Source organism: Emys orbicularis, chromosome 11 (assembly GCF_028017835.1).
Source record: "Emys orbicularis isolate rEmyOrb1 chromosome 11, rEmyOrb1.hap1, whole genome shotgun sequence".
NCBI lineage: Eukaryota > Metazoa > Chordata > Testudines > Emydidae > Emys > Emys orbicularis.
Window position 1 is genome coordinate 56,377,625 of NC_088693.1, and position 14,908 is coordinate 56,392,532.

The following is a 14,908-nucleotide window of genomic DNA, read 5'->3' on the forward strand; positions in this document are numbered from 1 at the left end:
AATCTCATTTACCAATAGTTTATCAAAGTATTGAATATCATCTGGTTTTAGGAATGGAAGATTTCCAGATGGTTGGTCATTAACGCTCTTCATGGTCCTATCTTCTGTTTGCATGTGGAATCCAGTCATACCACCCAATGGCGTGGGAGTTGCTGTAAGTTTGCGAGCTGGAGTACGAATAGGCACATAACCAGCTGGAGGGGGAAGAACCTGAAGTGAAATGAAGATAAAAATAATGCACTGAAATAAGGAAGATACAAACATCTAAACACTAAAATCTAAAAAGTATTTTCAGACTGCAAAGCAGAATGTTAAAAATAACATTACCTGACAGTCGTCAACAGCCTCAGAACAGGGAAGAAGTCAGAAAAATGCAGAGAATGACTGATACAAGTATCTGTCATGTTAACTGTTTATTCTATTGATTTGTGACAGTCTTCCGGCATATGTTTTAGAGTCTACTTTTGTATTGTTGTAAATTAAATAACTGTGATCTAATAAATTCTTTGAAACTGTGTACATGCTGTTGGACTTGAAAGTACAGGAATGATGTCAAGAGGAGTCCTAACAAGCATAAGTACTACTGTAAAGATCTCATGAGCAGAGAGGAAATATTAGCCTTTAAGTGAAGTGTCTGATATGAATATTAAAATAAGTGGGTGGTGTTTTTTAAATGTAGCATGTTAATACTGTCTTACTGACAGTTTTCAATCTCTGTCCGATCTGTTTTACCATGCCATGGGCTCTAGTTCTGCAGCCGTTCCACATAGGGAACTCCTTCTGAAATCAGCATGCGCTCCCTAAGGTGAAGCAGAAGAAAAACTGCCCTCCTTTTAATTTACCTCTTAAGTTTTTCCCTTCTAATGGATATTTATAAAATACCAGTAACTAAACTAACAAATGTTAGCATGAATTCATCTGTAGTTAGTTTGAAATATTCAAATCATAACATTTATTTTATTGTTAAAATCCATATTCTGAGTGGAAAATGTATCACCAGTACATTACAGCATTTATACTGACAGACTGCTTAGATTTATTCAGATCAACTACCTTATATCCCTCTGGGAACATGGCATCCAATTCTTCATCAGATAGTGGCCGGTTTCTCTCATCTATTTCTCTTTCCCAGCGCCATGCCTGCAGCTGTTCAGGAGTCATGCTCATTATATGACCTACATTCATGTAAAAGAAAGGATTTTAATTGTTATCTTCTTTAACATTGTCTGGAATTAAGAGATATTCAGCACTTGAGTACAGAACTGGCCTCAGAATTCCAATCGCTTGAGTTAGAACTTTCAAGAAGCTCTTTAGCAATTCTTGCCTATCAATTCAACAAACATTCACAGCAGACTTTGAGGTTACACTGTTCTGTGTTCTCTGCCAGAATTAAAATGCTACAGACATTTAGAATACAAAGTTGGGCTTCCATAGTCAAAAAACAGAACAGGGATGCCTACATAAATCTACATTATTTTTACATTTTAATATGAAGTGATAGAAAACAGAAGCCTTAGTTAATGGATTAATCTTACCTGGCGTAGGGGTTGCCATGTTCATGGCTGGTGTACCAATTGGTGTTTTGCCAGGTGTCAAAACGGGAGTACTACCACCCATTTGGCTAGCAGGTGTTTCATCCCAACGTGACTTTCTTTTACTTGCTCCAGGAGTTGGGGTTTCACCAACTGAATCACCACCTCGATCTGTTCGAGGAGTCTCAGCCCATCCACTGCCATGTCCCGGTGTATCTATAAAAATAAAAGCCCAATTTTTTCAGATTATGATGGCTGCAAGTCAGATCTTACAAGCAAAAGCCTAACGTTTCTGAAAGTGAAAAACAAACAAACAAAACATTCTAAAAGGGAAGCATTACAACAATATCAAGCTCTGATCTCCCTTACACTATTCCATTCCATTCTTTCATCTCCTTGCCCATAACAACATACTAACAGAAACATCAAGCTCCATCACTGGTAGATCAGATAAGCAAAGATACCAAACAGGTAAGCAAAAACTTCTCTCATCCTAAATATTAAAGTCTACCACCAGTATAATGAATGTATACAAGAATTTAATCTTAGGGACGAAAAGAGTCTGTCTTTTTTATATTCTTTGGTTTCATCTGAGCAATCAGTACTAGATATCATCGCAACATATTTGAAAGAAATTGATTATTTTATATATTAAATTAAACACTCCAATACTTGCTTTGTTAAAGTATTTTAACAATTTAACATATGACAAAGATTTTTTCTATAGTCAAAGCAAATTGGGGGGAGGGATAGCTCAGTGGTTTGAGCATTGGCCTGCTAAACCCAGGGTTGTGAGCTCAATCCTTGAGAGGGCCACTTAGGGATCTGGGGCAAAATTGGTCCTGCTAGTGAAGGCAGGAGGCTGGACTCGATGACCTTTCAAGGTCCCTTCCAGTTCTATGAGATAGGTATATCTCCATATATAAAAACGGGTATAAATGGATAAATCTTATGAAACATGCCCAATTGACAGTATAAGCAACATTTTCTATATATCCATAAAAGACAATACAATGTGAACTTCTCTGTCCTGTCAGCATGCTTCAAAACCCTGATCTTCAAGGGCCACTTCAGCGGATAGTGCAGTGTCACTACTAAAAAAAAGACACTTAAGCCTGATGTACACTTAAGACATAGGTCAACACAGTTGTGGCACTCAGTGGTATGAAAAATCCATACCACTGTAGCTATGCTGACCTGCTTCCCCCATGTAAATGCAGCTAGGTTGACAGAAAAATGCTTCTGTCAACCTAGCTGCTGTCGCTCCATGAGACACAGTTCCTACCGTGACACCAAAATCCCTTCTGCATTTACACTACAAGGTTACACTGGCGTAGCTATGGCACCATAGCCACGCTGATGTAGTGCGCATACTGCATACCCTTAGTTTTCTTTACTAAAACCATGAGGGGGGACATTTATGTGATAGAACGCTGCCTACTAGCACCCCAACTGAAAAATACATCAGCTCGATGTCCGAGAGCAATAACTTTTTCCCCTACTTCTGGCCTGACTTGCTTTCATATTGACAGCCTGAAGTGAAAAGTTCTTATCCCATTACCCGTCCAGACCTTTCTATCAATTCTAGTAATTTCAGAAATACCTCTTTCTGTTTTGGGGGTCTCATCCCATCGATTTTTACGTGCACTGGAAGTTGCACCTCCATGGCCTGGAGTTGCATGACCAGGTGTGTCCCGTCCAGGGGTTGCAGCTCCTGCTGGTGTATGACTGGGAGTAGGATCCCATATTTTTGAGCCTGGGGTTGCTCCAGGAGTCTCACTACCCTTTGCACGGCCAGGAGTTTCATCCCACCTCAAAGAAGGAGTATGTCCAGGGGTCTAACCAAGACAAAAGCAGAAGCTGTTAAAACTCCTCAGCTACCTTTGATTTTATTTTGTACAATAAAAGGTAGGAGCTTAATTTCTATTTAGTATAATAAAAGTGCAGTCTGTGAGATATCTATAGAAGTCAAGCGCTTCTGTAGAACTCTTAAGACTTGCTGGAAACATTAACAGCTTATACAACGCAGAGGTGAACCAATAAAGGGATAATTACCTCTGCTTGATCCCAACTGGATAGTTTTTTAGGAGTAGTACCAGGAGTCTGGTCAGCTGTTTGATCCCAACGCCGTTTGCGTTTTGAAGGTGGCTGGGAGGAGGTGCCATTGACGACTTTAAGTTCCCCAGCTTTAGCTTTTTCTGCTAGTTGTTGCCTAATTTCCCTCTGTTAAAAAAATAGAGAATTTATTCCTTAGAAGGGCACTCTTATGTTAAAAAATTCTCAAAACAAGTTTCTTTAGGGTAATACTGTAGGTTACTAAAACAGAGACAGTAAAGTCTAATTTATTTTCATGCTGTTTCCTTTTGCATTTTTCTCAGCTTAGACAATGAAATTTTGACACTGTTTATAATCAATTTCTAGTCAATTTTAATTTCAAGTTCCCCTACACTAGCATAAAGCTGCAATGTTTGCGTTCAGCATTCTGCAGTAGAATATTTATTTTAAAAAAAGTTTTCACTGGACTGTTTTTAAAGGTTTCAGAGAAACATCTATATTGGTATTAGATTTTTACAAAACCAGTATTTTAGGCCAAACGTGTCTTACCACTGTCTTTCTAAAAGGTTCTAGATGTATTACAAATGGAAAGTTAAATCAAATTTTATTTTAAAAGTGATTAATTACAGAATACTTTTCAATATGTGATTAGTAAGACAATGTACATTTAAAAACTTTACTACACATTTGCCTCAACCAAACAACTTCTTTACCCAAGTGCTTAGAGAAGTATTATTTTAAAAATATTTTTAAATGAATTATATCACAGCATGTAATATTTGAAGCTATTCATTTAGGTTTTCGTTAGCTATATGTCTGATCTTAATTAAATGTTAAGAAGATTGCTTTAGACAACTTGGATATATAATTCATATGGAACTCTTTATTTTAACTTATCAGTATGTACATAAATATTAAGATGACAAATAAAAAACATGGGCCAAATCCTCAAGTGGGGTAAATCAGCATAATTCCATTGAAGCCAAGTGTGTGTACACACACACACGCATGCAATTTGCACCATTATTTTGGTTATTACAAAAGAAAGTTTTAAATATCAACTTTTAAAAGTTTACGCTTTTTAATTTTTCTCATCTTTGACCAAAAATCAATGTCGGTTTCATACTAGAGTTCTTAGTGCTGCAACATGCTGTAGGCCTAGTTTGACATAAATGAGACTTCATCTCTTAAGAGACAGGACTACGGAGGTAGGCTGGAAACAGAATGGCTGTACCACCTAAGATACACCTAGACAACATTTACAATAGACAAGATAACAATAGATAAGGTAAGTCGGGAACGTAAGATGACGTAAGAGTAAATCATACATGAACAGTGCCTGGACAGAGTATGCTGTACAGGGACTGGTTCCTACAAAGTAACCAAGCCTACCTCAAAAAGTGTAATGCAATGTATAGTAAATGCAATATAATGTATAAATATATACAAAGGAAGAGTTTTGCTCTGTAACTTCAGATATGTGGTATGCATTGTACCCAGCCCCTACGCTTGTGCGTGTTCAACTCAAGTGTAGTTTGATTGTATGCAATAAAGAAAACTCAGTGATGAGCTCTGAGTCAAGCTGTGTTCTTGGGAACTAAGTGGATAAGGTCTTGGAGGATGAGTAGATAATGTCTCAGAAGCCACCCCAACATAATCCTGAGCGGATAAGGTCTCAGAGGCTACCACTACTTACTGGTGCAGCAACTCGGATCCATTTGTCTGCAGCAGGTAACATATACACCCCTTAGTGTGAGGGTCGCAACCTAGCATTAAGGAAAATGGCATTGGAAGGAATTAAGGGTTTAATATGAAGAACTTAGTATCACACTGGAGAAGTAGGTTAAATCTAAGGGCAGACCCTATGGACTCTCCAGAGAAGTATTAAGGGGAGAGTGGGATCAAGTGAAAAAGGAATTCCAGACAGCAAGGAAAAAAGAGGTACATAAAAAATGAATGCTTGGCTGAGCACACCAGAGGTCTGTTGAATGCCACTGAAATTTTCAAAAAAATAGGACACTTTGGCAACCATGGAAAAAATCAATACCTAGTTTTTTCCCCCTAAAACAAAGAAAGCCCAAATCAAGACAGCAGTTTCTCAAGGATTGTTTCTGATGCCTAAAACTTTAAAAACAAAATGCGTCACCTTAAGGGATGAATGTATAAAGCATAAAGAATAAATGAAAGTTGTAGAGAAGGAAACAAACTAAATAGAAAAGATTCCTGAAAGGTTGAGAACACAATACCTATTACCTATTTGCAGGAATCCAAAGTAAAAAGCAGCTGTCTGTCAAAGACTGTATTTAGTGAGTACAGCTTTTGCAGGCAAAGTATATGAAATTAAAAAATAAGAGCAAAAAACCACAAAAGATAAGTTCAGAGCCACCAAAAGAATTCGCCTGAGAAATGTGTCCCTTTGGGAGATAAGTAAGTGATTTAAGGAAAGAGAAGTTAAAAGGAGCTTTTGCACAAATGAACACTGAAGAGTTCAGAGGGAATTAAACGTTGGGGTTGTGAAATGTTACAGTGAAAGTGTTAAAGAGGATGCTGAAGGGTTAAAGAAGAGAATGCTTGGTTTGATAATGAAACCCAGTTATGGCAGTATAACTCATGCAATCACACCCAGATAGCTCAGTGGTTTGAGCATTAGTCTGCTAAATCCAGGGTTGAGAGTTCAATCCTTGAGGGGGCCATTTAGGGATTTGAGGCAAAAATCTGTCTGGGGATTGGTCCTGCTTTGAGCAGGGGGTTGGACTAGATGACCTCCTGAGGTCCCTTCCAACCCTGATATTCTATGATTCTATGAAAACCCTTAGTAATCAAACAAATTATACAAATGGGAGGTCAGGTGGTGACAACTACCACCACTATATGCAATTTTCCCCCAAGACGATTTCACAACTATTCTGAAGGAAATGGGCCCTTCCAATTAATGAGTGTAAATAATTGTGCTGGCTGCTGCAAATCTGTGACAATCTGATTTGAATAATTGGATTATGCATGATTTAGTCAAAATGACTAAAAAGGAAATAGGGATTTTGATATGGCTTGATTGGTTCTGAATATACTAGTGGGGATGTGATCTGGGTTTTATTGTGTAGAAAAATAAATAAGAGCAATGCAAGGGGCATTAATTAGCTCAAACAACAGATTTACTAGATTTTTTTTAACAAATTGAAAATTGACTGCCTGTCAGAGAAAGAAAAAAATTAAGTGCAACAATCAGCTTATTAAAGCCTCAGATAGCTGACACACACAAGGAAAATAAGGGAGTGAAAACAGCACTAAAAACTAGGGCTGTCAATTAATTGCAGTTAACTCATGCAATTAACTCAAAAAATTAATTGCAGTTTTAATCACACTGTTAATCAATAGAATACCAAGGGAAATTTATTAAATATTTTTGGATTTTTTTTTTTTTTTACATTTTAAAATATATTGATTTCATTTACAACACAGAATACAAAGTGTACAGTGCTCATTTATATTATTTTATTACTAATATTTCCACTCTAACAATGATAAAAGATAGTATTTTTAATTCACCTAATACAAGTACTGTAGTGCAATCTCTTTATCGTGAAAGTGCAACTTACAAATGTAGATTTTTTTGTTATGTAACTGCATTCAAAAACAAAATAATGTAAAACTTTAGAGCCTACAAATCCAATCAGTCCTACTTCTTGTTCAGCCAATCGCTCAAACAAGTTTGTTTACATTTAGGGAACATAATGCTGCCTGCTTCTTATTTACAACGTCACCTGAAAGTGAGAACAGGCGTTCGCATGGCACTATCGTAGCCGGCTTTGCAAGGTACTTACATGCCAGATATGCTAAACATTCATATGCCCCATCATGCTTCGGCCACCATTCCAGAGGACATGCTTCCATGCTGATTATGCTCGTTAAAAAATAATGTGTTAATTAAATTTGTGACTGAACTCTTTGGGGGAGAATTGTATGTCTCCTACTCTGTTTTACCCAAATTCTGACATATATTTCATGTTATAGCAGTCTCGGATGATGACCCAGCACGTTATTTGTTTTAAGAACATTTTCACTGCAGATTTGACAAAACGCAAAGGTACCAATGTGAGATTTCTAAAAATAGCTACAGCACTCCACCCAAAGTTTAAGAATCTGAAGTGCCTTCCAAAATCTGAGAGGGACGAGGTGTGGAGCATGCTTTCAGAAGTTGTAAGAGAGCAACACTCAGATGCGGAAACTACAGAACCCGAACCACTGAAAAAGAAATCAACCTTCTGCTGGTGACATCTGACTCAGATGATGAAAATGAACATGCATCGGTCCACAATGCTTTGGATTGTTATTGAGCAGAACCCACCATCAGCATGGACGCATGTCCCCTGGAATGGTTGAAGCATAAAGGGACAGATGAATCCTTAGGGCATTTGGCAAGTAAATATCTTACGACGCTGGCTACAACAGTGCCATGTGAATGCCTGTTCTCACTTTCAGATGACATTGTAAACAAGAAGCGGGCAGCATTATCTCCTGCAAATGTAAACAAACTTGCTTGTCTGAGCGATTGGAGGAACAAGAAGTAAGACTGAGTGAACTTTGTTTAGTTTTTGAATGCAGGGTTTTTTTTTTTTTTTTTTTTTTTACATAATTCTACATTTGTAAATTCAACTTTCATGATAAAGAGATTGCACTACAGTACTTGTAATGGGGGAAGTGAAAAATACTATTTATTGTTTTTTACAGTGCAAATATTTGTAATCAAAAATAAATATAAACTGAACACTGTACACTTTTATTGTTTTGTAATTGATATCAATATATTTGAAAATGTAGAAAACATCCAAAAATATGTAAATAAATGGCATTATATTATTAACAGTGCGATTAATCACAATTTTTTTAATTGAACGATTAATCGCGATTAATTTTTTTAATCGTTTGACAACCCTAGTAAAAACAAAATGTTGCAAGGATACAGCAGTTATCAGAGCGCAGGCCAAAAAAGTTCTCTCTCCTGTGAAGAACTTAATTCAAAGCTTGAATTCAAAAATAAAAATGGCAGTTCAGAAATGTACCCAATTGAAATGTGTCATCGGCGCATAACATGCAATTTACAAAACTTCAGGAGAGTAAAACTATTTTAGGAAAGAAGGTTCAAAGACTCAGCTGGCAAGCAAGTTTCAAATATGTATCTGGTCTCTCAAAACGGTTTGCTATACAGTCAGAGACCACAGAATTTAAGAAAATTCCTATTTAAAAAGAAAATGTAAAATGTATCTGAAAAATGAATTGGCTTTAAAAAAGATTCCACTAAAAATCCAGCTAAATCTTTCAAAGTCGCAATGCTGACGCAGACACTGAGCAGCAGCCAACGTCTCCTGGCATTCTTAACTTTGTTAGTTAACCCTTCGGGTGTCTCAATGCTTTTATGAAGTTTAACTTTTTTTTTTTTAAAGTAGGTTATAAATGTTAAATATAAATTTGCAAATAAAAATAGGGACTAAAAGGGTGGCCAGAACCAGGATAGTGGGAAAAGATCCTTGATCCCTTTTTCAGTAGTAAAACAACTAAAAAACTGCAGAAGCAAAATAAATAATGATAAAATAAAATGACAATTCATCTCCAAGAATGGGCATAAGAGAAGCGGGCATATGAACAATGAACCTTAAGGTGGCTCTGAGTGACCAGAGAGTGACTTGTATAGGGGTACACGAACACTCTGTAAGCACAAAACAGTTCCACTTCATATAAATATTAAATTAATATACTCAATATATACTAATATAATATATAATTAAATTAATACAGCTAAAAATGTTATAGCAAATAAAAAGTGCAAGTTAAATTATTAAAGAAGACATACTACTTAATTAAAGTCCTACAAGGGCTCCAAAGAGGAGCCACAGTAGGCTCTTTTCTTTTTCAGATGGCCATGTACTTTGAAAGCAGAAACAAACCCAGCACCAAGGAAAATCAGTAAATATAAGGTGTGAAGCCCAACCACTGAAATCCTATCCAAAAGTTCTGTTTAACTGTGGTGTAAAATAAATGTTACTAAGTGAGGAAAAACAAAAACCACATGGTGGAGTTTTGTAAATAAATTAAAAAAAAATAAAAAAGAGTAAAATATCCTAGATTGAAAACAGGTGCAAATAATTTAGAGTTAAGACCTATTAAGGAAATATTGTACAAAGATGTTTTGTTTATGTGTCAGTGTTACTGAATTTTACCATTCTGCATTTACCCAAAGGATTGTGCCCCCCTAAAATTTGGTGGAATATGGTTAAAAACTGTTGAAAGGACTTTCTGGACAAAAATGTAGCTTTTAGAATGCAGAAGACTGCCCAGATGGAGGGCAATGACACCAAAGGAAACTTAATAGGATTGGGACAGTAACTGGACTGTTTGAAATTAGTATGTCAATCTAAAAACCAGCTGACAGATGTATGGGAACATGACCAAGCATTTCAATAGAAGATACTGTACCAGCAAAAGTACTGCATCCACTGAATGAGCAAAACCAAGGATTCATTAATGAAGCTTTGTTAACTGCATATAATATATATAATGTTATACAGTAACTCCTCGCTTAACGTAGTTATGTTCCTGAAAAATGCGACTTTAAGCGAAACGATGTTAAGCGAATCCAATTTCCCCATAAGAATTAACGTAAATAAGGGGGGGTTAGGTTCGGGAAATTTTTTTCACCAGACAAAAAACTATATATTATATAGATATACACACAGTATACGTTTTAAACAAACAATTTAATACTGTTCACAGCTATGATGATTGTGAAGCTTGGTTGAGGTGGTAAAGTTAGAGGGTGGAAGAGGGAGGGATATTTCCCAGGGAATGCCTTACTGCTAAATGATGAACTAGCATTCGGCTGAGCCCTCAAGGATTAACACGTTGTTAATGTAGCCTCTCACACAAGGCAGCACGAACACAAGGGAGGGGAGACAGCATAGCAGACAGAGACAGACACACACCCTGTGTGTGTGTGTGGGGGGGGTGGGGGGGGGGAGGGAGGGAGAGAGAGATACCTCTTTAAATAAGCTGACCCACTCTTAAGTGCATTGTCTTTTTAAGTGGATCAGGAAGTTGAGACAGCAGCTGCTGCCCCAAGCTCTCTCTGTCTCTCTCCGTCTGTGTCCCCTCCCTGCTCTATATGGAGAAGGGGTAAGCAGGGTGCAGGAGTGGGGAGAGGGGGACACCCTGACATTAGCCCCCACTCTTCCCCCCCGCACAGCAAGCAGGAGTCTCTGGGAGCAGCTCCAAGGCAGAGGGCAGGAGCAGCACATGGCAGTGGGGGGAGGGACAGCTGAACTGCCGATTGATAGCCTGCTGGGGAGTGGGGAGCTGATAGGGGGGCTGCTGGTCCACCCTGGTTACAAGCCCCCACCAGCTAGCTGCAACGGGCTGCTCTTCCTGCAAGCAGTGGACAAAGCAGGCGGCTGCCAAATGACTTTAGAAGGGAGCATTGCACAACTTTAAACGAGCATGTTCCCTAATTGATCAGCAACGTAACAACAAAACAACGTTAACCAGGATGACTTTAAGTGAGAAGTTACTGTAATGGCTTTTAAAGAAGTATAGCATTGAATCAATATGTTCTAATATCATCATGTGAAGTACGTGGGGGATACATGCTATCCAAAGTCAAAGCAGCCTTAAGTGAGTGATACGAAGCAAGAAAACTTGCTCTTTTATCACCCTAGAAAAGTTAAAAATGTGGGACAAGAGAGGTAACATCAGCTACTCAGGGTAAGAAAATTAACCAGGGTCCAATACCATGAAGTTAAATGAGAAACCACTGGAACCCATACAGGGTGGAAGAAGTTTGTTTTCCTTCCTCAAATACTGTTGCAAGCAACGCAAGATCTGGAAAGCCCCAGACATCCTGCTGTTTGCACCTAGGGGGACACTTACATGTGCAGGTGTAATGTCTTACAGACAGTTGCTGGCACGTGGATTCACTCCAGGAGAACAGTACAGTTTAGTTGCTGGAACATTCATAAAGAAAAAACTGCCTATGCTAGTGGTAACAAGTATTGTATGGCGGCTGAAGAGACTATTTCTGGTATGGACCTAGGAATGGTACTTTATTGGCCTAGGTACTGTTTCACACCTAAATTTCCTAGGGTAATACATGGAAAAATTGTTATATTTTGTACCAGTTTTTTATAATGTAATTAAAATAAAAGCAAAGTTAAAATTACAGCAAGATGCTCTAAAGGCAGAGCAAACTTATAATATAGAATTACGCCCTAATGGGTGAGGTGAGCTTTCACCCTGTGGTGTGTACTTTAAGCCTAGTATTAATGGTAGTTCAAATAACTACAAGTACTATAGTCTTGGGAATGTGTTGCTGGGTAGTGAACTTAAAAAAGAAAGCACAAAGAGGCAGGAATATGATGCAAATTAAATGAATGCTAATATAAATAACAAAAACAAAAGCAGTGGAATGTAGGCGTGGCTTGACATGAGTAGTTAGACATGCATGAGGCCTCACTTCTTGGGAGACAGGACTACGGAGGTAAATGGATCAGCAGGCTGTAAACAGAATAACTGTACTAGCTAAAATAAGGGGGAACACCCAGAGAACCATTTACAATGGACAAGATAAATCGGGAATATGAAGATGAGGTAAAGAGTAAGTCATACATGGACAGAGCATGCTGTACAAGGACTGGTTCCTACAATGTAACCAAGCTAATCCCAAAATGTATGATGCAATATATAGTAAATACAATGTCATGTGTAAACGTATTTAAAGGAAAGGGTTTGCTCTAACTCTGGGTGTGTTGTACGCCGGGTACCCACCCCCTATGCTTGAGCCTGATCAGCTCAAGTGTAGTTTGACTGGATGCTAATAAAGAAACCTCAGAGACGAGTTTGGAGTTAAGCTGAGTTCTTGGGAAGCAAGTGAATAAGGTTTTGGAGGCTACTGAACGGATAAGGTCTCAGAAGCCACCCCAACACGTGGGTTTCAAATACTGCAGCAAAAAAATTTCTTTAAAAACCTATTTGGAATCTATTCAAATATAGCTTGGGGAACCAGTTCAAAGTCTTCTAAAAGACTTTATTTTTCTTTTGAAAACAAATTTAAATTTTAGGCCAAATTTAAAGAAACACAATCAACTCGAATTCTCTAGTGATTTAAGATTTTTTTTTAAATGAACTAAATGCACGTTCAGATATGATATCTGTCATCAGAATCCTCTGGCAATTGTTTCGGGGTTTTACAATCACTTTTTAAAAATATCTCTCTTGTCTATGCTGCATGAAAGATCAACATGGGAATCTGACTATAACTGACTGAACAGGAAGTAATTTACTTTGTGCGTATTAAAGGAACAACAAAAAGATTTTCCTCCTCCATGGTTATCTTAGCTGTTATTTTGAACCCTAGTAGATAAGCTTTCAAACAAATGTGATATTTAAACAAGTAATAACCATTCACACATGAAGACTGGATTTCAAAGGAGCCTAAGGCCCGCGTTCCTTTAAAAATCCAAGACAAAACAAATAAAGCATTAAGCTCAGATCAAAAAGATAACAGACCTCTTCTTTTGTTAAATGCTGTTCACGCATAACATCCATATATGTTCTGGCATTCATTTTAGGATCAGGTGTCTTCCCTCCTGCAGAAGAGAACAGCAACAGGACAGGAATACAATAAGTACAGGATAATCAAAAAAATCTACTTTTTTCATTGTCCTGCTCTAATATTATATTATTCCATAATCACTTAATTTTACTTTTTTGATTGAATTTTTTTAAAAATTACACGTATCTTACGTTTATTCAGTTTGTTGATCAATTTAACCTGTTTGAACACAAACATAACTACTGCAGTTTAAAACAAGTATTTTAAAGCAGATAAAAATGATAAAATGACAACACAGTTAAGAGTCTTCAGAAGTGATGGGTTCCTGGGTTGCTAATCCGGAATACGTACACTTTCGTGCCTTTGTGTCCATCAGCAGTTCTGACTTCAAGCAGCAGAATAGAAGCCTAGAAAATTATCTCTTTACCATTAGTAACACTTTGGAAAGATATTTATATTCAAAACATTACCTTGTGTAAGCTGTTAAATCCTACTTGTTATCTGACTATGAATAACTACTGTATACCTAGATAATGATTCAAAATGTTTTAGCATAAAGACCAGTTTATACATTTGACAAATTTGGACAAAAAAAATCCTCTAGTTCTTTATTTTGAGATGTCATATTGTAGAAGGGCTTCATTTTTTATATTATAAAAAAATGAAATTATACTATTTGACCCTCTTTGCTTCTGAAGGTACAATTACAATTGGGAGTTGATTGTAATACAGTACATTTACCATCACGATGATACTCACAGGCAAAAAGATTTTTGTATACCATGTTTTATTCTGTGTATCTTGAGTTTTTATTTTAACTTGTAAATACTTTACGGAAGCCCAAGTATATAAAAATGAGACTTATCATGGACACACTATTCTAAAAAAATGTGCAGATTTGCTATACAAGCAGTATAGCATTACAATTTAGGAAAAATAAAATTCTTAAACATTTTCTATACTGAAGATCATTGCCCAATTGGCAGTGTCATTCTGACACTAGCTTTGATAGGACTTTCCTTTGGAATACTTTTTCACCATAATTTACACAGGATGTGTTGAACTGCACCCTTAAGAATGCAGACAGGACTGGCATATAGCAGTACTGCTGTAGGAAAGAAATTAAGGACAGTTAGTATGGGCCTGTGAATTCTGACAAAACATGTTTATATCAATTATTACAATTAAGCAAGTAAAATAATTAATATCCCTATTAATTCATGCAGGCTGAAATTCTAATTTGTAAAACCTGCAACAGATTCTAATTTTAAGCAAACAGGCGCCTTATTTTCACTTGTGAAACTCACTCACCTGAGGAAAGCTTCCATCAGGCCCATTATGCCCCTTGTGCTGACTTGCATACTAAAATTAGCAGAACAGACTTGCACTATTAAAAGTATCAAAGTCTCTTTCTATGCTTTTTGTTTCACTCAGCTATACTACCTGCATTAACATAAGATGGTAAGAATTATGTGCTCTATTTTGAGAATTAGCATTTCAAAAGCAATAATCCTGTAAATCTATGATTTGGAATGAAAACTTTCCATGTACTCAACGTACATTTATTTTGAGCACAAAATACATAAGTTGTTCAAAGTACAGTACACAACCCAAAACAAAATGAAAAGAGAAACCTTTAACCCTTTGTGTTTCTATGGCAATGGCTCATTATTTTCTTGTCCTTCTACCTGGAAAGAAAACTTGTGTTATAAAGATGAAAAAT

General features: G+C 37.0%; 1 protein-coding gene across 5 annotated transcripts in view; it reads right to left on the reverse strand.

Moving 5' to 3' along the window:
* Positions 1 to 14,908, reverse strand: part of SF3B1 (splicing factor 3b subunit 1) — a 42,751-nt gene that overhangs the window by 12,367 nt on the left and 15,476 nt on the right. Inside the window, exons 1-8 of one of the 5 annotated variants that reach the window (XM_065413748.1) lie at positions 14,820 to 14,850; positions 13,537 to 13,592; positions 13,140 to 13,219; positions 3,588 to 3,755; positions 3,136 to 3,370; positions 1,536 to 1,748; positions 1,054 to 1,175; positions 13 to 210 (exon numbers count right to left, since the gene is read on the reverse strand). In XM_065413748.1, the coding sequence (XP_065269820.1) occupies positions 13 to 210; positions 1,054 to 1,175; positions 1,536 to 1,748; positions 3,136 to 3,370; positions 3,588 to 3,755; positions 13,140 to 13,196 (993 nt within the window). In that variant the 5' untranslated portion in view covers positions 13,197 to 13,219; positions 13,537 to 13,592; positions 14,820 to 14,850. The other 4 variants (XM_065413747.1, XM_065413751.1, XM_065413749.1 and 1 more) reach the window with 4 other exon arrangements.